General features: G+C 41.1%; 1 protein-coding gene across 28 annotated transcripts in view; it reads left to right on the top strand.

Annotated features, from left to right (window-relative positions):
- APLP2 (amyloid beta precursor like protein 2) overlaps positions 1-21,064 on the top strand; it is a gene marked incomplete at both ends in the record, with an annotated part of 69,471 nt that overhangs the window by 16,679 nt on the left and 31,728 nt on the right. For 18 of the 28 annotated variants that reach the window (XM_080700001.1, XM_080700012.1, XM_080699986.1 and 15 more), the window contains 2 exons: positions 16,270-16,443; positions 17,306-17,432. In XM_080700001.1, coding sequence (XP_080556127.1) covers positions 16,270-16,443; positions 17,306-17,432 — 301 coding nt within the window. Of the gene's footprint in view, positions 1-16,269; positions 16,459-17,305; positions 17,433-21,064 lie in introns of all 28 variants that reach the window. The other 10 variants (XM_080699995.1, XM_080700000.1, XM_080700002.1 and 7 more) reach the window with 3 other exon arrangements.

The following is a 21,064-nucleotide window of genomic DNA, read 5'->3' on the forward strand; positions in this document are numbered from 1 at the left end:
GGTAGTGCTAGAGCAGGTAGTTTGAAGCTCCTAGTGGGCCTTGTACACCAGGCAGTGACTTTGAATCCAGAAGAGTAGTGAGTTCTGACATGAAGTGCTGGGTGGAGACGCTTCAGGGACAGGGCCTGGCCCAGCTCCCCAGTGGCCTCCTGACAAGCAGAACAAGAGTGCCATTGTGTTTTCCACTGTACAGGATTGGTTCACATATGTTTACACACATTTATATCCGTATTCATTTTTTTGTGCTTAGGTGTAGCTTTTCTTACTTTGTGTTTGTGTTACTGGAGAATGAAGCCAGGGGAATTCTACCTTTGAGCTATATCCCAACCCTTTTTTTATTTATCTAAACAGGATCTCCCTAAATTGCTGGGGCTGGCCTCAAACCTATGATCCTCCTGTCTCAGCCTCCCAAGTACTGGGATTATAGATAGGCCTGTGTCACTGCACCTGGCTCCTGCTGTTCCTTATGCCTTTATTTAGTAATGAGCCCAGGAAGGCTAATTAATGGCCAGTGCAGCAAGCAGTAGGCACACTAACTTACAGTCTATGATAGCGTTATTACCTTCTTTTTTTTTTTTTTTTTTTTTTTTGGTGGTACTGGGGTTCCTGAAAACCCTTCTACCTCCGGGCTACACTCCCAGATCTATTTTATACTTTTTATTTGGAAACAGGGTTTCTTAAGCCAGCGCCACTGGCTTCAAACCTGTGTGATCCTCCTGTCTCCGCCTCCCAAGCTCGGGGGATTATAAACGTGTGCTACCACGTCCGGCTATTACTTTTTTTTTATTTTTAAGTTGCTGGTAATTACAATAATGCACATGGACATGTGTCCAAGACAGGAAGAATTATTGTCTGCAAACAGATCTGGTGTGAGCTGATAATGAAGTCTATTTATTTTTAAATTTAAATGCTACATAAGTCATAGAAAATATGTCTTTTGCTTTGAACTTAGAAAGGGTGGAACATTTTCATATTTTTGTTGTTTTCATCGTTTTAATGGATATTAAAAGATAAAATTATCTTTTTTTCACCAAGATTAGTATCTGAATATCTTTCACCTAAGAAAATATTTAATGGAATTACTGTATAATAAAAATTGCCATTTGTGTGTTTAAATATGAATTTCCTCTCTCACTCTGTTTTGTTGAAATTATTTTTTTCCTTTTATAGTGGTACTGGGGATGGAACCCAGGGGCATTCTACCTCTGAGCTATACCTCCAGCCCTTCTTTTTTTTTTTAATCTTTTATTTTGAAACAGGGTCTCACTAAGTTGTGGAGGGCCTTACTAAGTAGTGAGACTGGCTGCAAATCCTATCCTCCTGTCTCAGCCTCCCAAATGCTGGTATTACAAGTGTGAACCACCTCGCCCGGCTTGTTGAAATTATTTTGACAGACTGTCATTTTTTTCTAGTTATGAACGAAGACACAGGTCGTTCATCCAAGAATTTCTTGCCTTTCACCATCACAGAACCTTAGGAATAAGCCAAGCTTATGATTTCCAATATTTGGTTTTTATAGAATAGTAAAACCAAGAAGAAAGTTTTAAACAAGGTTGTTATTGCTAACTAAATATTACAAAATAATTTTTTTTGTGTGGTACTGGGGGTGGAACCTAGAGGCTTTCTACCTCTGGGCTATACTCCCAGACCTATTTTTATACTTTATTTGGAAACAGGGTCTCACTAAGTTGCTGAGAGCCTCCACTAAGTAGCTGAGGCTGTCCATGAACCATGATCCTCCTGTCTCAGCCTCCCAAGTGCTGGGATTGCAAGCATGCGCCACCATGCCCAGCTTACAAAATAATTTTTTTTTTTTTTTTTTTGGTGGTACTGGGGTTCCTGGAAGCCCTTCTACCTCCGGGCTACACTCCCAGACCTCTTTTTACATTTTATATTTGGAAACAGGGTCTCCTAAGCCAGCGCGCGCGGCTGGCTTCGAACCTGCGCGATCCTCCTGTCTCTGCCTCCCAAGCGCGGGGATTACAAGCGTGCGCCACCACGCCCGGCCTTACAAAATAATTTTAAAAATAGAATGCCAGCCGGGCATGGTGGTGCAGTTTTGTAATCTCAGCATCTGGGAGGCTGAGACAGGAGGATCATGATTCATGGACAGCCTCAGCTACTTAGTGGAGGCCCTTTGCAACTCATTGAGACCCTGTTTCAAAACAAAGAATAAAAAATAGGGGTGGGGATGTAACTCAGAGGTCAGATGACACTGGGTCCCATCCTCAGCACCATGATAAATAAATAAATAAATAAGACTGCTTACTAAGTACTATTGTGCATGCCTGTAATTTGTATTTGGAAAGCTGAGACACAAGGATTGCAGGTTCAAGGCCAGCCTCAGCAATTTAGACTGTTTGAAAATAATATAGAGCCGGGCGTGGTGGCGCACGCTTGTAATCCCCATGCTTGGGAGGCTGAGACTGGAGGATCACACAGGTTTGAAGCCAGCCTCAGCTACTTAGTGAGGCTCTCAGCAACTTAGACCCTGTTTCCAAATAAAATATAAAATGGGTCTGGGAGTATAGCCTGGAGGAGGAAAGCCTCTGGGTTCCACCACCAGTACCACACACACAAAAAAAGAAAAGACCGCCGGGCGTGGTGGCGCACGCTTGTAATCCCAGCATTCGGGAGGCTGAAACCTGGAGGATCGCGGTTCGCGGACAGCCTCAGCTACTCAGTGAGGCCCTCTGCAACTCAGTGAGACCCAGTTTCAAAATAAAGCATAAAAACTAGGGCAGGGGGTGTAGCTCGGAGGTCAAATGCCCCTGGGTTCCATCCCCAGACCCGGAAAAAAAAAAAAATATATATATATATATATATATATGTGGCTGAGGGTATAGTTCAGAGGTAGAATGCTTTTGGGTTCAATTCCTAGTATCTCCTCCAAATTATATATATATATATGATATCTTTTTTGTGTGTGTGGATTTGGGGATTGAACCCAGGTACATTATACCTCCAAGCTACACTGCCAACCTTATTTTTTATTCTTTATTTTTAAACAGGGTTTCACTAAATTGAGGGCCTTATGAAGGTAGATGAGATTGGCTGCAAACCTGCAATCCTCCTGTCTCAGCCTCACAAGTACTGGAATTACAAGCATGCGCTAGCATGCCTGACTGTCTAAATAATCTTAAATTCATATATATTTAAAATTATATATCTAAATGTATATATAACTTTTAAACATTATATATGTATAACTATTAAAAATATACATTTTTTTCCAGAACTGGAGATGGAACCCAGGGGCATTCTACCTCCAAGCTGTACCCCCCAGCCCTGTTTTTATTTATTTTTGAAGCAGGGTCTCACTGAGTTGCAAAGGGCCTCACTAAGTAGTAGATGAGGTTGTCTGCAAACTGTGATCCTCCTGTCTTAGCCTCCCAAATACTGGGATTACAAGTGTGTGCCATGTTTTTCTTGAATTTTTCGTAGAAGAATCCTGTATCATATTATTATCATATTATTTTATCACCTGTGAATCAATAACAATGATTTAGAAGGAGCATACTTCATAATATTAAATTTGTAATACTTTCTAAGTGTTTATTACTTGAAATCATTTCATCCTTTTAAGGTTCAGGCAAATTCATCCGTATTTATTTATGCCAACCCTGCACACATTATTTAGTGAACTTTTGTGGGGGGTTACACCAGAAGACAGTACACCTCCGAGCTACATTCCCAGCCCAATTTTTATTTTATTTTTGAAACAGGGTCTCATTGAGTTGCAAAGGGCCTCACTAAGTAGTAGCTGAGGTTGTCCACAAACCGTGATCCTCCCGCTTCAGCCTTCCGAATGCTGGGATTACAAACATGTACCACCACGTCTGGCTTAATTTTTTATTTTTTATTTTTAATTTTTTGGTGGTACTGGGGGTGGAACCCAGAGGCTTTCTATCTCTGAGCTATAATTCAAGACCTATTTTTTTATATTTTATTTGGAAACAGGGTCTCACTAAGTTGCTGAGAGCGTCACTAAGTAGCTGAGGCTGGTTTCAAACCTGTGCAATCCTTCTGTCTCAGCCTTCCAAGCATGGGAATTACAAGTGTGCGCCACCATGCCTGACTTATTTTATTATTTTGAAATAGGTTCTTGCTAAGTTGCTAAGGGTCTCTCTGAGCCTAGCCGACTCTTAATAACACCTAAGTAGTAGTGACCACTGAGTTCAAAGGTTAAGCCTAAGTTCACACCATTTAGATCATCAAGCCTCCTTGCAAAGTATGATAAATGATTATTTTGCTGTGGAATAATAGTGAAATGTAATTCAGCGAGGAAGCCGTCTTTGTTTCCAGCATATGCCTCTTATGCATTGGAATTTCTAGGAAAGTAAGTTGGGCATGGTGACGCACACCTGTAATCTCAGTACTTGGTTTTGTTGGGACAGGAGGATCACAGATTTGAGGACAGCCTCTACAACCTAGTTGGAACTTGTTTGAAAATAAAATTGGGCTAGGGGTGTGGCTTGGAGTAAGAATGCCTCTGGATTCAATCCCAGTACCAAAAAATAAATAAGTGTATATAAATTTTAAAAAATGTGGCTGGGGTTAGAGGTAGAGTGTTCTGGGTTCAATCCCCAGAAACACACACACACACACACACACACACACACACTTTTAGGAAAGTAGACTTTTATCTTTTGTAGTGTGGACAAAAAACCAAAGTTAATATTGTAGCAATGTAGCAGGGCATGGTGGTACATACCTGTAAACCTAGTACTTGGGAGGCTTAGACAGGAGGATTGCGAGTTCACAACTAGCCTCAGCAGCCTCACGAGGCCCTTAACTGAGACCTTGTTTTAAAATAAAAATAGAGCTGGGGTACAGCTCAGTGGTAGAATACCCATGGGTTCAATCCCCGTTCCCTCAACACACACACACACACACACACACACACACACACACACACACACACAATGTATACATATAGTTAGCTATCTCAATTATTGTGGTAAACTAAAATTTGGGTAGAACCATATTTATATTGTATAAAAATATAAACTAAGGTCAAGAGCGATTAAACAGCTTTCATGAGGTTGCATAGCTAATTCGCAGAGGAAATGTCCATCAAGAAAACAACTTTAGACAAATAACTTCCATAGGGCTCCTTTAATCACAGAAATGTCTCAGTAGTAACTACAAATTCATCCTGACTTCATTTCCATCCAGTTGGAAGGTGGGCTAGAGTCAGTAAGCTACCTATTCCTGACAGTTTTCTTTAAGTGGCAGAGTTATATTAAGTAGTTTATGTAGAGGCTGGGCATGGCAGCACATGCTTGTAATCCCAGCATTCGGGAGGCTGAGACTGGAGGATCCCGGTTTGCAGACGGCCTCAGCTCCTTAGTGAGGCCTTTTGCAACTCCGTGAGACCCTGTTTCAAAAAAATAAAAAGACTAAAAAATAGGGCTGGGATGTAGCTCGGAGGTACAATGCCCCTAGGTTCCATTTCCAGTAGCGCAAAAAAGAAAAAAAATTATGTAAACATTTGGTGGCTGAATTCTCACAAAATATGGAGCATTAATGCCAGTGGCTTTGTGCATGTTCAGATTTAATAGGTAAGGATAGGACACACAGTCTTTTAAACTCATTTAATGCCATCCTGGGTTTTGGAAAGATGTCTAGTCACATGGAGGCTTCATGTGCTCTTCCCTTGAGTGCCCATCATTTAAACCCTGCTCTGTGTAATTGTAGCCAGAGAGAATTAAATCTTCAGGAGCCAGCTCGATGGTAATGACACTGGCTCTGCAGCAGCATTGTGCTTAGTGCTTCTGTGCATTATCTTAATTTAATCCCCACCACAGGCCTGAGAGGAATAGGTATGTGAGTAGCCCTGTTTTACAGATGAAGAATTTTCAAGCCTGATAATAAAAATAGCCACCAGTGCTTGAAGATGTTCCTTCTTTGCGACAAACACTGCTTTAAGCACTTTGTCATTGTTTTATTTTATTTGCTTATTTGTTTATTTTGTGGTGCTGGGGATTGAACCACTGAGCTATATCCTCGATTCTATTTTAAAATGAAACAAATTAGCACACGCTGGCCTTAAGAATATGATCCTCCTGTTTCAGCCTCTCAAGAACTGGGACTACCAGGCATGTGCCACTGCCCCTGACTTGTCGATTTTTTTTTTTTTTTTTTTTCGGGTCTGGGGATGGAACTCAGGGGCATTCAACCTCCAAGTTACACCCCCTGCCCTATTTTTTATTCTTTATTTTGAAACCGGGTCTCACTAAGTTGCAGAGGGCCTCACTAAGTAGCTGAGGCTGACCGTGAACCACGATCCTTAGGTTTCAGCTTCCCGAATGCTGGGATTACAAGTGTGCACCACCATGCCTGGATTTCTTTTTGTTTTGTTAGTTCACTTTTTATTATCATTTTAATAGAGGAAACAGGCTCAGGAAGGTTAGGTGACCCACCAGAATTGACATAGCTGGTCAGTGACGAAGCTGGAACCCACTCATGTGTCTTATGCCATGGATTTAGCCACCATCTCACACACTTCCTCTGAGTCACAGAGCACAATGAAAAGAATAATAGTTGGCCAAGGCAAGCCCGCAGTGGCTCTATATCTCTGCAAATGAGTTCCTTTGACATATTTTATAGTAGCCATTGGGAAGAAACACAAGAACTGCTGAAGAAACCATTTGTGAGGATTTTAGTAAACACTGTCCTGCATGATTTTTTTTCACATAAAAATATTTTATGTATTTGTGTATTTTCAGTATCTTCCTTTATAAAGACTCAGCTCTCCTCTTAACATATAGTGAACAGTAGTCCTCTGTTAAATCATAGTGCTTGGAACTTTACCAGTGTAATCCAGATGGATAAATTACTGTGTTCCCAAAAAAGCTGTGGAGACAGGCAAAGCCATTTTCAGTCTTGGAACTGATACCTCATTTATACTTTAATATTTAGAGCTCTAATAAAAGCAGGGGTTATTTGTGTAAATTAGTGTCTCTGAAAAATAATGCCTAGCAGCTGGTATATGTATCAGTATAGGGATAACTTTTAATGCTGAGTTTTTCCCCCTACACCTGATTTACCAGTTTCTAATTAGTTCTAATGTGAAGCAAAAGACCAAGAACTTAAAAATGGATGTAATGCAAAGTGTCATTTTAAAGAAGAGATTGTCTCAGTACTGTTTAAACCAGAACACTGAGCCCAGACGTGGTGGCGCACGCTTGTAATCATAGAGCTTGGGAGGCTGAGGCAGGAGGATCGCACAGGTTCGAAGCCAGCCTCAGCTACTTAGTGAGGCTCTCAGCAACTTAGTAAGACCCTGTTTCCAAATAAAATATAAAAATAGGTCTGGGAGTATAGCCTGGAAATAGAAAAGCCCCTGGATTCCACCCCCAGTAACACAAACAAAACAAAAAGCAAAACCAGAACACTTAGTAAGAATCTTGCTGTTTTGTCAGAGTGTGTTGAAATTTTTGAAGCATAGATTTTTTTTAAATGGTGGTACTGGGAACTGAACCCAGCAACTTGAGTATGCGAGGTAAGTTTTCTGCCACTGAGCTATAACCCTAGTCCCTTTTTATTTTGAATCAGAGTCTTGCTAAGTTCCTCAGGCCAGGCTCAAACTTGTGATCCTCTTACCTAAGCCTTTGACTAGCTGGGGTTACAGGTGTGTGCCACTACACCTGGCTTGAAGCCAGGATTTTTTTTTTTTTTTAATTCAAAGCTTCACTTGTCTGCTGCTATTCTAAAGGTTCCATACTATAGGCACCCCTTTAATAGCAACCAAGGTGGAATGAATTTCTTTACATTAAGCTCTGGGTCAGAATTGTATAGTTCTCTTATTGCTAGGAAACCTGCTCCTGGGGCTTTACTACATTAGGATGTGTAGTTGTGTATTTGGAATAGATAATATGCTTTTTAGGTATTGAGACTGATCTCTGTAAACTTGGTAGTTTTCTAATTTAACTAGTGTGTCTTCTCATTTTAACAACCGATTAGACTTTTTAAGATTGAAATCATGGTTTTCAGGTGAAATCCATGTAGATAATGAACAGGTTTTAAAACAAAAACACTTTAGTTTTGAGGCAGTATTAGTGAATCTAGGGTCTCTTGTGTGGTCTCATGCATGCTGAGCTCTACCACTGAGATGCATTACCACCCCCCCCAGGAAAAAAAGCTCTTTATTATTGTGAACTAATTTTAAATAAAAGTTGCAAAGATAACACAGTTCCCCATGCCTTCCATTAATGTTAACATCTTATATAACCCATAGAGCAATTATCAAAATTGGGAGATTTGTGTTGGCATAGCTTAGGCAAATACTTGCTCCAGTTTCTCCTCTAAAGTCCTCTTCCTGTTGGAGGATCCTGTCCAGGTTCCCACATTAAGCTTGTCATTTTTGCTTAGTCTTTTCCGATTTTTCACAGTACCTCAGTTTTTCCTGGTGTGTGTGTGTGTGTGTGTGTGTGTGTGTGTGTGTGTGTGTGTGTGTGTGTGTGTGTGTCTGGAATCCTGGGCTTTATGCTTTCTACCACTGAGCTACAGCCCCAACATCCCCAGCTCTGATTTTTTTTTCCCCTTCAGGGTATTGGGGTTTAAACCTAGGAGCCTTCTACCTCTGAGATATATGCCCCCAACCCTGTTTATTTTTTATTTTCAAACAGGGTCTTAATAAATTGCCGAGGCTGGCTGTAAACCTGTGATCCTCCTGTCTCGGCTTTCTAAGTACTGGGATTACATACAGATGCACACCATTATGCCCAGTTCTGATCAGTCGTCTTTTTTTTTTTTTTTTTTTTTTTTTAGGTACTGGGAATGGAACCCAGGGGTATTCTACCACCAAGCTAACCCCCCAGCCCTATTTTTATTCATTCATTTTCTCTCTCTCTCTCTCTCTCTCTCTCTCTCTCTCCTCTCTCTCCTCTCTCTCCTCTCTCTCCTCTCTCTCTCTCTCTCTCTTTGCGGTACTGGGAATGGAACCTAGGGACATTCTACCTCTGAGCAATACCCCCAGCCCTGTTTTTTATTCTTTATTTTGAAAAAGGGTCTAAGTTGTGGAGGGCCTCACTAAGTAGCTGAGGCTGTCTGTGAACCATGATCCTCCTGTCTCAGCCTCTCAAATGTTGGGATTACAAGTGTGCACCACCACGCCCGGCTCCAATTTTTATTCTTTATTCTGAAACAGGGTCTCTCTGAGTCGCAAAGGGGCTAAGTAGCTGAGGCTGGCCTCAAATCGCAATCCTCCTGTCTCAGCTTCCCAAATCCTGGAATTACAAGTGTGTGCCATCATTCCCGGTTTCGTTTAGTTTCCCTCCCTCCCTTCCTCTTTCTTTCTCTCTCTTTCTCTCTAACGGTACTGGGGGTAGAACCCAGGGGCATTCTACCTCTGAGCAACACCCCCAGCCCTATTTTTTATTCTTTATTTTGAAACAGGGTCTCACTGAGTTGCAAAGGGCCTTACTAAGTAGTAGTTGAGGCTGTCTGCAAACCGCGATCCTTCCTCTCTCAGCCTCCTGAATGCTGGGATTATAATCGTGCAACACCACGCCCAGCTCTGGTTCTGATTAGTATTCTGAAATGTCTTGTTGCTGGTAAAGTTAATATTTGTGTCTGATAGGTATCTTCACTCTAAAATAACTGTTTTCTGTTTTGCAACTAATAAGTATCTTAGGGGAGATATCTTCAAAGTGTCCCAAGAACTGGGTTTATTTCACTTTGTCCAGTTAAGTAAATCTTTGGTGAAAGTTTGTGAGATAGATTTAAGTTATAATTTATTATCAGGTGCTGTTCAGCACTTGAGCAAACAGGAATGAAAGTAGTATATAGGTTCTTCAAATCTTTTAATAGATTGTCATTTTAATGGCTTAAAAAAAAAGATCTTTGAATAGAAGTGTTGTGTCTTGCTATTTGCTATTGCTAGCCTCAAATGATAAGTAGGCGCTGTAAAACCCCAGATCTGTGTATTTTTCCCCTACCTTTTTTATTTTTGAAACATTTGAAGATGCTTCCTCTATAGCAGTCACTTTGACAAACCCTAGAGCTGGATCTGATTCTGAATAGTAGCCTTTAATGAGGAAAGAAGTAATGAAGCCTTGGAGTGGGAGGACCGCCTTGGTCCTGAGTGGTGGTGTCAGGGGAGAAGAGATGGGGATGCAGCCCTGGGAGTTGTGTCTTTTGAAGTGATGATGAAAAGACCTGATGTATTGTAGGTTCTGATTTAGATTTATTGTATTTGCATGTGTATTGCTTTAAGTTATTTTAGGGTTTCAACCAAGTTACTAGAAGTAGTTTTTACCAAGTTGAATTTCTGTCCTTGGATAGCTAAACTGTTTTCCCCAAGCCAAATTAATAAAATGGAATTTCCTATTAAGAATGAATTATTAAGTAAAGTAGAAGCACTGGCTAGGAAAGCAATTGATGCAATTTGTTTTCAAAGCCTTAAAAGTGCTGCGATGTGCATAGATCATAAGGACTGGCTTAAGTGCCAACACATGGGGCATTAATTTTCTTTCATAGAGGATTCCAGGTTCACAGGATGTCAGAAGTGCTGACTTGGCAGTGAATCCCATTTGTAACAAGTTAAATTAGGGAATGGATTGATTTATATGTTGATGTAATGGATCAAGGCACAGTCTTTGCTTAAGAAAATGGAGAGCACATTAAATAAGAGCATTTTCAAAGTAAAGAAGTCCAAACATTATAGAAAAAAATTACACTGTCACACCCAAGGTAAGGTTGGGGTATGTTTGATTAGTTGATTCCTAGACATGGTCCACAGAGGCTTTTTATGTTTCAGATGATACCTTCTTGAGAGTCTCTCATGACCACAAGGATTAATCTTTGTGAACTCAGAAGTGAATCACTATGGCCTATTAGCTGTCTGGATTGATTCCAGTTACCCTCCTTTTTCTTGGTGGTAGCTGATGTGAGGATCTGTTGCTGCTTAGCTACTCTTCCTGTTGCTTTAACCTCTGGTATTTTAGATTCTCTTTAGGGAAGGTAATGCTGACCATCTTGGTGTAGGGATCAAATGCACTCACCACTGATGTATTGACCTCCGTGGTTGACCCGTAAACTGAACATTTATACTGTTGGAACTCTTGTGGTCTTTTAACCAACAACCATAATGAGTAACATGTGGAACATAATCTTTGGTGCTGATAAATGGCTGCCTGTGCTAAAATCCACTACTTCAGGGCTGTGGCTTGGGTGAGCTCACGTAACTAATTGACACTCTTTCTGACCTGTGTCATTTTTGGAATTTAAGGGGTAAATGTTTTCACTTTTACCTCCAGCCTTCTGAAAGATTGGATACATACCCAGAACCTTTTTATTTAGTATCTGTGTTTAGTGTTAAAGTATACAAGGTCATAGACTTTAGAAAAGATTGCTTAGAATCTTTCATCAGATTGGTAGTTCATATGTAGTAGATTTAAGAAACATGTTTCTTTCTCGTTTGGCTTTCTCGTTTACATATTTGTCATGTCTTTCTAGGTTTTCTTGATTTATTTCTATCTGGGCTTTTGAAGTAGGAAGCAAAGAATTTGGGAAGAGTGCTTGTATTAGTTTTGGTGTACACACAAACACACACACACACCCCTGGGATTTCTTTGTTCTTATCTCTCTATATATCCATTTTTCTCTGTATCATAATTCGGTTTTCTAGCCACAATCCTTAGATGTGGATTGTAAAAAAAAAAGACTTTTTTTGGATGTTGGTTGTAGGGATGCAACCTTAGGCCTCCCTCCTAAGGAAGTGCTAGGAAAGCTCTCCACCACTAAGTGTTCTATAGTCTCAAGAAGAGGCTTTTTTTTTTGAGGGGCGGGAGCTAGTACGGGCATTGAACCCAGTAGAGGGACATTCTACCTCTGAGCTATTTTTTATTCTTTATTCAGCCCTTCTCTGTGTGTGTGTGGTACTGGGGATGGAACCCAGGGGAATTCTACCTCCAAGTTACACCCCCACCCCTATTTTTAATTTTTTTTTTTGGGTGGCACTGGGGGTGGAACCCAGAGGCTTTCTACCTCCGGGCTATACTCCCAGACCCATTTTATATTTTTTATTTGGAAACAGGGTCTCACTAAGTTGCTGAGGCTGGCTTTGAACCTGTGTGATCCTCCTGTCTCAGCCTCCCAAGTGCGGGGATTACAAGCGTGCACTACCACGCCCGGCTCCCACCCCTATTTTTATTCTTTATTCTGAAACAGGGTCTCACTGAGTTGCAGAGGGCCTCACTAAGTAGCTGAGGCTGGTCTTAAACCATGATCCTCCTGTCTTAGCCTTCCAAATGCTGGGATTACAAGCATTTGCCACCATGCCCAGCTTCAGCCACATTTTTTATTCTTTATTTTGAAACAGGGTCTCAGTAAGTTGCAGAGGGCCTCACTAAGTAGCTGAGGCGGTCCACAAACTCAATGATCCTCCTTTCTCAGCCTCCCAAGTACTAGGAGCATGTGCCACCATGCCTGGACCAGAAAGAGGCCTTTTGGTACACAACTTGAGATTCAGCATGAAAATTAAGTACACTTCTCTTGTTATACCATTTAACGATTTTTAAAAATTATCAAACACTATTTAAGCATTACCTGCACAAAAGTGTGTTCCTTTCTCCAGGTATCTCTAAATGTTTTTTCTCTTTGGAGGAGGCAAGAATTTATATCACTCTTTAGCATCATGCAGAGTTTACTGAAGGCATGGGACCTCTTCCTTTAATAAATGAGTATTCATTACAGCAGAGCTACAGTCAGTTTTAGTTAATTAAGGTGATAATTGTTTGCTGGATTTAGTTGTGGTATTTTCTAACCCTGACAGACTTTGACGACATTTTTATTTCAAATTAGCTTTTTCCCAGTGATCCAACAGTGTTTGTGCGCCCCTCCCCTTTGTGTATATGTGTGGTACTGGATATTGAACCTGAACCCAGAGGCATTCTACCTATGAGCTACACACCCATCTCTATTTTATCTTTATTTTGAAACAGTCTCACTACTTGCTGAGGCTGTTCTCAAACCTATGATCCTCCTGTCTCAGCTTCCCATGTACTGAGATTACAAGTGTGTGCTACCATGCCCAGCTTCTTTCTTCTCTTGAATAGAAAGCAGGCTGATGTTGTTCTATTTTATTATTAGTTATTGACTATTTATTACTTTGCCTAATTTATAAACAACTTTATTATAGTTATTTATTTGTACTGGGGATTAAACTCAGGGACATTTTACCTCTGAGCTGTAGCCCCAGATATATTTTTTTATTTTTATTTTGAAATAGGATCTTGTTAGGTTGATGAGGGTCTTCCTTCTTGCTGAGGCAGCTTCAAACATGCAATTCTCCTTTCTTAGCCCCCCCAAGTCCTGAAATTGCGAGTGTGAGCTACCACACCAGGCTCTCATAGGCATTTATGTATTGAAAAACCATCAGGCATCCACAGGAATTGTAGGACACATCCTTGGGGATAAAGGCTGTAACATTAGATGTATATGTGATCTTCTAGCACATAGCACTTTCCAGGAGTCTTGCTCTCATCATTCATAAGCACTTTTTTTTTTTTTTTTTTTTTTTTTTTTTTTGCAATACTAGGGATAGAACCCATGGGCATTCTACCTCTGAGCTACACCCCAGCCCACCCCTATTTTTTATTCTTTATTTTGAAACAGTGTCTTACTAAGTTATGGAGGACCTTACTAAGCAGTTGCTGGCTATGATCCTGCAATCCTCCTGTCTCAGCCTCCCAAGTACTGGGTTTACAAATGTAAGTCACCACATTGCCTAACTTTGTAAATACTATTTCTTGCCTGTATGTTCTGAGGTATTAATAATTTAGAGCTGGTCACAAAAAGAGGATACTGACCCAAAGAAAGACTTTATGGAATAGTAAATTACCTTTAACCAATACAAGATAATAAAAGAATTTGTTCATGAAGTGTCCATCTCCCTGTGTGTGTGTGTGTGTGTGTGTGTGTGTGGTGTGTGTGTGTGTTACTGGAGATTAAACCCAGGCACATTATACTTCTGAGCTATGTACACCACTGGCCCTGTTTTAATTTTTATTTTGAAAAAAAAAAAAAAAGCCTCACTAGGTAGAGTCTTACTACGTTGCTGAGGTTGCCTTCAAACCTGCGATCCTCCTGTCTCAGCCCCCAAAGTACTGGGATTACAGGTGTGTGCCACCGTGCCCGGCTCTTTAAAAAGATGGGTCTTGCAGACAGGTGTGGTGGAGCACCTAGTACTTGGGAGGTTGGGACAAGAAGATCACTGGTTCAAGGAGAGTCTCAGCAACTTAGCAAGACCCTATTTCAAAATAAACAGAGTAGAATGGCCCTGGGTTCAATCCCTGGTACCAACAAAACAAACAGATGGGTCATGCCACGTTGCCCAGGCTGGCCTCCAAGCTCCTGAACTCACACAGTCCTGCCTAGGCTTCCTAAGTAGCTGGGACCACAGGTACGCACAATGGCTGGCTCGTGAAATCCTTTTCATTGTTCTGTTTCCACAAATGATGCCACCACATATTGAGTAGTGCAAGCTGTTAGCCAGCTTTGCATTACTGTAGTGAGATAGTTGAGATAACTTAAAAAGAGGAAGCATTTATTTTGGCTCACAGTTTGAAGGTTTCAGCCCATAGTTGGTTGAGGCCTGTTGCTTTTGATGGGTGGTGAGGAAGAACATCATGAGGAGAGCACATGGCAGAGAGCTGCTCACTTCTTGGTAGCTGGGAAGCAAAGTCACGGGAAGAGCCTGATGTTCTAAGGTCCCCTTCAAGAGCACACCCCCAGTGACCTGACTTCCTTTCACTACACCCTACCTCCTAAGGATTCCAACCACCTCCCAGTAAGTAGCACCTCAGGCTGGGAACAAAGCTGCTAGCACTTTACATTATCCTGTTCCACATCCTCCTCATCTAATCTCTCACTAAGACTTGCCATTTTTCTCTTTCTCATCTGTTGAGTCGTTCTTCACCACACCTGACCTTAGCCCAGGGTAACTGTTACCCTTCTTTATGCTCTGTACCTCTAGCTTCCTGAACCTTTTCCCTGCTTACACGCCTATTTCCTTTTAGCCAGTTCTTGATCCTGCAGCCAGAGAAAGCATCAGAGCTGCATTTTGAAGTAGTAGTTTTGGTTGGGCGTGGTGGCGCATGCTTGTAATCCCAGCGCTTGGGAGGCTGAGACAGGAGGATTGCACAGGTTGGAAGCACAACCTCAGCTACTTAGTGAGGCTCTCAGCAACGTAATGAGACCCTGTTTCCAAATAAAGTATAAAATTAGGTCTGAGAGTATAGCCTGGAGGTAGAAAGCCCCTGGGTTCCACCTCCAGTACCACGAACAAAAAATAAGTAGTAATTTCGTGTTCCTAAAATCTCAACCCATCTAGGGATAAAGACTGAAATCCTTTGGAGTACAGATGGTCTGGGCCTGCCTCTCCCTCCCCTTTCTTTTATCTCACCATCCACATTCATTACATGTTCAATGTTCAAAGCTCTACTCTTTCCAGGAGGCTTCCTTGATCGTCTTCCCACCATTCTTAGATTCCTTTTTATATGTTTTCTCAGCACTCTCTTCCTTGTTAGGACTGGGAATGCAGTTACACATTTTTTTGTGCACATTTTGCCTGGGAGCCTTGAGATTCAAAATAGGGTCATGACTTTTTGCTCACCCTGTATCCTGAACATTTAGCACATTGCTTTGCAAAATAGTTGCTCAATAAAAATTTTTGGAGCCAGGCGTGGTGGCACACGCTTGTAATCCCAGCATTTGGGAGTCTGAGACCAGAGGATCGCAGTTCGTGGACAGCCTCAGCTACGTAGTGAGGCCCTTCGCAACTCAGTGAGACCCTGTTTCATAATAAAGAATAAAAAAATTGGGCAGGGGGTGTAGCTCGGAGGCCAAATGCCTCTTAGGTTCCATCCCCAGACCTGCAAAAAAATAAAAAATAAATTGTTGTATGGGTGAATTAAGTAAAATTATTGGAACTTTCATCATTCCCTAATCATTTGGTATGTGAAGAAATGAGTAGATTTCTTGTTTTAGAGCAGAGTATAGTCAAGTTACAAGCTCTCAAGTTAGAAGTATCCTAGGTCAGGTTAGATTTCCCACTGACTTTTATTTCCATATGCTTCCAAAGATCATTTAAAATAATTTGACCCACCTCCTGAGGAAAGGATTTGCTTATGAAGATAAGCATAGTGAATAATGAATGAAGGATACCAAATGATCAGTTCTGTCACAGACTGCTGAATGAATGTTCCTTTCTGCCAGCCTTTTGGGAGTAAACCTGGAATTTTTTTTCCCCCTTTGGTATAGGCTCTTGCAGCCAATGCTGGAACAGGATTTGCTGTTGCCGAGCCTCAAATCGCCATGTTTTGTGGGAAGTTAAATATGCATGTGAACATTCAGACTGGGAAATGGGAACCTGACCCAACAGGCACCAAGAGCTGCTTTGGAACAAAAGAAGAAGTTCTTCAGTACTGTCAGGAGGTAAGATTGTTGCCAGGAATTTAAAACCACTTTTTTTTCCCCCTGTGTCAGGGTTGAGTTTGTTTACTTTGGAAACACTCTGTCATTCTTTTGACCCACAATCAAGATGATGCCAATAATTGGAGCCCTAGGCCCTTTGCTTCTAAATGTTTGCTCTGATTGAGATCTCTCAAAGGCTTTGCCTGTGTGTGCTTTGAGCTTTCAGTTCTTTCCAGAAGAAATGCTCCAGGAGTCTGGCAAGTGCTCTAGGAACATAACTTGATACTTTTGTCTTCCCACCAATCTTAGAAGGTGGAAGGCAAAACATGTCATATGTGCTTGTGCTTTCTACTTGCTTATAAAAAGCTGCCAGTATTAAATGATCATCTCAAGTCTGATTCAGCTTCTTTTGGTTAATAAAAAAAAGGGCTATGAGATGTTTTAATTTCTTACCAAGACTTAACATTTAAGGCCAGAACAAAGTATTGTTTTATAATTTCATTAACAGATACTTCAATAGACTTGCTGCTTAATTAAGTTCAGGAGTTAGCAGTTTATAAGTAAACTTTTTTTTTTTGGGGGGGGGGTCTGGAGATGGAACCCAGGGGCACTCAAATCAACTTGATATCTAATTGTATTTGTTTTGGGTTGAAAGTCTGCTGCTTTTTGAAAGAGAATGCATGAAAGCAGTTAGAAATGTAACCTGTCAAAAGAAAACTAATAGTTCAGTGTCATTATACTTGTGACTTCATTTGAAACAAGGGATGGTGGAGTGGAACTTCAGCTTTATGTAGGTAAGAGTGGAGGCTGAGTGAACTTAGATTTTTATCCTTGAAAGTGTATATCCATCTGTGGATTGACTTGCTGTGTGTGTCCTTAACAGATGTATCCAGAGCTAAAGATCACAAATGTGATGGAAGCAAACCAGCCTGTCAGTATTGACAATTGGTGCCGGAGGGACAAAAAACAGTGCAAGAGTCACGTTGTAATTATACCTTTCAAGTGTCTTGGTGAGTGTTCTCAGTTACTTTTCAGGAAGTCCTATCCCTTAAGTTTAATTTTCTCTTGGCATACAGTGAAGTATCTGTAGCTGTTAAAGTGAATGTATTGGGAGACTTTCTCTTGTGGATACGTGACACTTTCTTAAGTCCATGGATGATTTCTCAGTGATTGCTGTCTCTTCTGTTGTGGGCTTCTTTTGTCTCTGGAGGATGGGGCTGTTGCCTGATACTGAATAAGAATGTTGCAGCCAGATGTGGCAGCCCATGCTTGTATTCTCAGTACTTGAGAGGCCGAGACAGGAGAATCACAGGTCCAAGACAAACCTTTGCAACTTAGCAAGATCCTGTTTAAAAAGGGCTGGGAATTAGCTCAGAGGTAGAATGCCCCCTGGGTTCAGTCCCAATACAAAAAAAAAAGCATGCTCCATGGAGTAATTCAGCTTTGCCCTCCCATTACCATTTCGAAATGCATGTTTTGCGATGGTAGAGAGGGGTGCTCAAGAAAGGAATTCAAGGAAGAATCTTCTCCTCCCTTGTTTCATCCTACACACATATGAACTGTTAATCAGACTAGACTTCCAATAATGTTCAGAAGTGATTCACAGCAGCCTGTGGACAGGTGTCAGGGCCAGATGCTGTGGGACCTGCCATTCTGGAGGGTTTGGGCTCACCAGGGTGTTTATGACTCCATTGCTGGTGTTATCATTTGGAGCCAATTTGAGTAAAGCTGCGACAGCATATTACTCAGAACAGGGTTGTTGCTTAGCGAATGTAGTCACCCTAGCCATTCCTCGCCTGACACATAATGAATTATGCTTATATATCTGGAGTCTGGGTGATTCAGGAACAGATTTGGTCACAGATGCTTAAAAGGGCAAAACTGGATTTTAGATGATCCATGATAGTGCTGGCATAATATGGTATTGCCATTGACATCCTGAGTAGTTCTGTAGGTATATCTAATTTGAGCCATTAGTTGAACTTATTTCCCTCTCTCCATTAAAACCTTCCTTTAAACTACAGACAACAGCAAAATGGGATATGTTAACTTTTCTAAGTCTCACATGTAGCAAGGCCAATTAACAAGAAAATCAGACCCTAAAGGACAGTATTTAAAATGCTCAGCAATAAACTTTGCTTTAAAAGCATCCAGCAGGGGGAAGAGGAGCATTGTGTAGGCTTAACATCATTTACTTTAAAACTATGCATCTTGCAGTAGTGTGAGACTTGTTAAAAATTTTGTCTGATGTAGTTTAAGAATGTTCTTCCCTTCTGTTTGGCTCTGAGGAATCTCTGTGAGGTTTCATTTATTCTCTAAAATGGTGGTACCACACTTGGAATCCCAGTACTTGGGGGGCTGAGACAGGAACTTCTCGGGTTCAAGGACAGACTCAGCAAGTAGGGAGACGCTTATCAATCTACCAAGACCCTGTTTCAAAATAAAAACAAAATAAGGCTGGGGGTGTAATTCAGAGGTAGAATGCCCTGAGCTCAATCCCCAGTACCACAAAAACAAACAAAAATGTTGTGGAACAATAAGTGAAATAAGCGAAACAGGTTTGTTTTATTTGTTTTGTAGTGTCCTGGTAACAATCTTAAGCACTGAGCTGTGCCTCCAGCCCAAGAGATTATTTTTAAAATCTTATTTTTTATTTTTGTAATAGTAGGGATTGAACCCAGAGGCATTTTACCTTAAAGCTACACCCCCAGCCTGATTTTATTTCTTATTTGGAAACAGGTTATTGCTAGGTTGATGAGAGTCTCACTGCTTGCTGAGGCTGTCCTCAAACCTGTGATCCTCCTGTCTCAGCCTCCCAAGTACAGTGATTGCAGGCACATGCCACCACACCCAGGCTACTTTTGAATATTTATAGACAATAGATAGTAAGTATTTGAAATAGTTTCTTTGTATCCTTTCCCTTAAGACTTTGCAGTCTGATCTTCCTCTTCCAGTTTGTTCTTGTCACATGCCAGCTCTTATTTATGTGTGTGTGCATTTTGCTGCGGCTTGCTTGAACTTAGAGGCAGTCTATCTCAGAGCTACACCGCCAGCCCTATTATATTTTGAAACAGCGTCTAAGTTGTGGAGAGCCTCACTAAGTTGCCGAGGTTGGCCTTGAACCTGCAATCTTCCTGTCTCAGCCTCCCAAGTACTAGAATTACAAATGTGGACAACTATGCTTGGCTGCATTAACTTCTTTTTGTGTGGATGTGTGATACTGGGAATGGAACCCAGGGGCATTCTACCTTCGAGATACATTCCCAGCTCAATTTTTTATTCTTTATTTTGAAACAGGGTCTCACTAAGTATCTGAAAGCGCAGGGATTACAAGCGTGTGCCACCAAGCCTGGCTTACTTTTATTTTGATACAAGGTCTTGCTAGGTTGATGAGAGTCTCACTACTTGCTGAGGCTGTCCTTGAACTTGGAATCCTCCTGTCTCAGTCTTCCAAGTATTTGGATTACAAGTGTGCGCCACCATGCCTGGCTAGGAAAATAGCCTTTTAAGTTCACAGCTGATTGTGGTTTTGGTTATTTTGGATGGATGTTTGAACAGGAAATGATACTGCTATTAGGAAGACTACCAAAAAATATTTCTACCTAATACCTGTAAGGCTTTGAAGTGCAATCTCCAGCAGGTGTGCAGTGATGCTTTGGAGTAGCCCGCCCACAGCTGTGGTGCTCCTTTAAGACAAGCTTTCTAGCCTTTGAATTCACAAGATCCCCAGTTGCCAGTGTGAACCGTAGTGCAATATTTCTCTTTATAAGAAATTATTCTGAATTCTCAACTCTTAGAATCCTGTTTACCTAAAAGGCATCTACCCAGGATGGGTATATGAGGTTTTACTTTAGTGCATTAGCTATTGCTTTGCTATAGATTTCTTTATAATTATGGTATATAGTTTACTTTGTGTAAAATTAATTAAACAAGGCCTAATATTAACATCAGTAGTTAGAGCTTACAGTTATGTAGTTATCATTTTTGTTCTTACCATTTCATGTGTCTTAGAGATAAGGTCACTTAATGCTTACAAAAAGATAAGTGAATTTAGGTACAGAAGATCTAAAAAATTGCCTAAGATTACTACTACATAAAAATGCTGGCATTTGCCAGGAGTGGTGGCGCACACTTGTAATCCCCGCGCTTGGGAGGCTGAGACAGGAGGATCGCACGGGTAGGAAGCCAGCCTCAGCTACTTAGTGAGGCTCTCAGCAACTTAGTGAGACCCTGTTTCCAAATAAAATATAAAATGGGTCTGGGAGTGTAGCCCGGAGGTTGAAAGCCCCTGGGTTCCACCCCTAGTACCCTCCCCCCCAAAAAAATGCTGGCATTGAAGCCTATTATTTAACCCTATATGCATTGCCTCTTAAGTATATGCTTATGTCATAAATTAACAAGTAGAAAATGATTAGTTAATACATAATAATCACATTAAACAATTTGAGTTTGTGATTGAACGTCAGAATTTAAGTAATTCCTACAGATTGAACCTCGGGGTTGTTTTTCTTAGTAGAAAAGATCCTAGTTTACCATTGCATTTGTGTGTGTGTGTGTGTGTGTGTGTGTACATACATACATGTGGGGGTGGGAGTGTGGCTTGGGATTGAATACCCAGGGGCATTCTACCTCTGAGCTCTAT

This window comes from Muscardinus avellanarius (genome assembly GCF_963383645.1).
Source record: "Muscardinus avellanarius genome assembly, chromosome: 1".
NCBI classification, from domain to species: Eukaryota; Metazoa; Chordata; class Mammalia; order Rodentia; family Gliridae; genus Muscardinus; species Muscardinus avellanarius.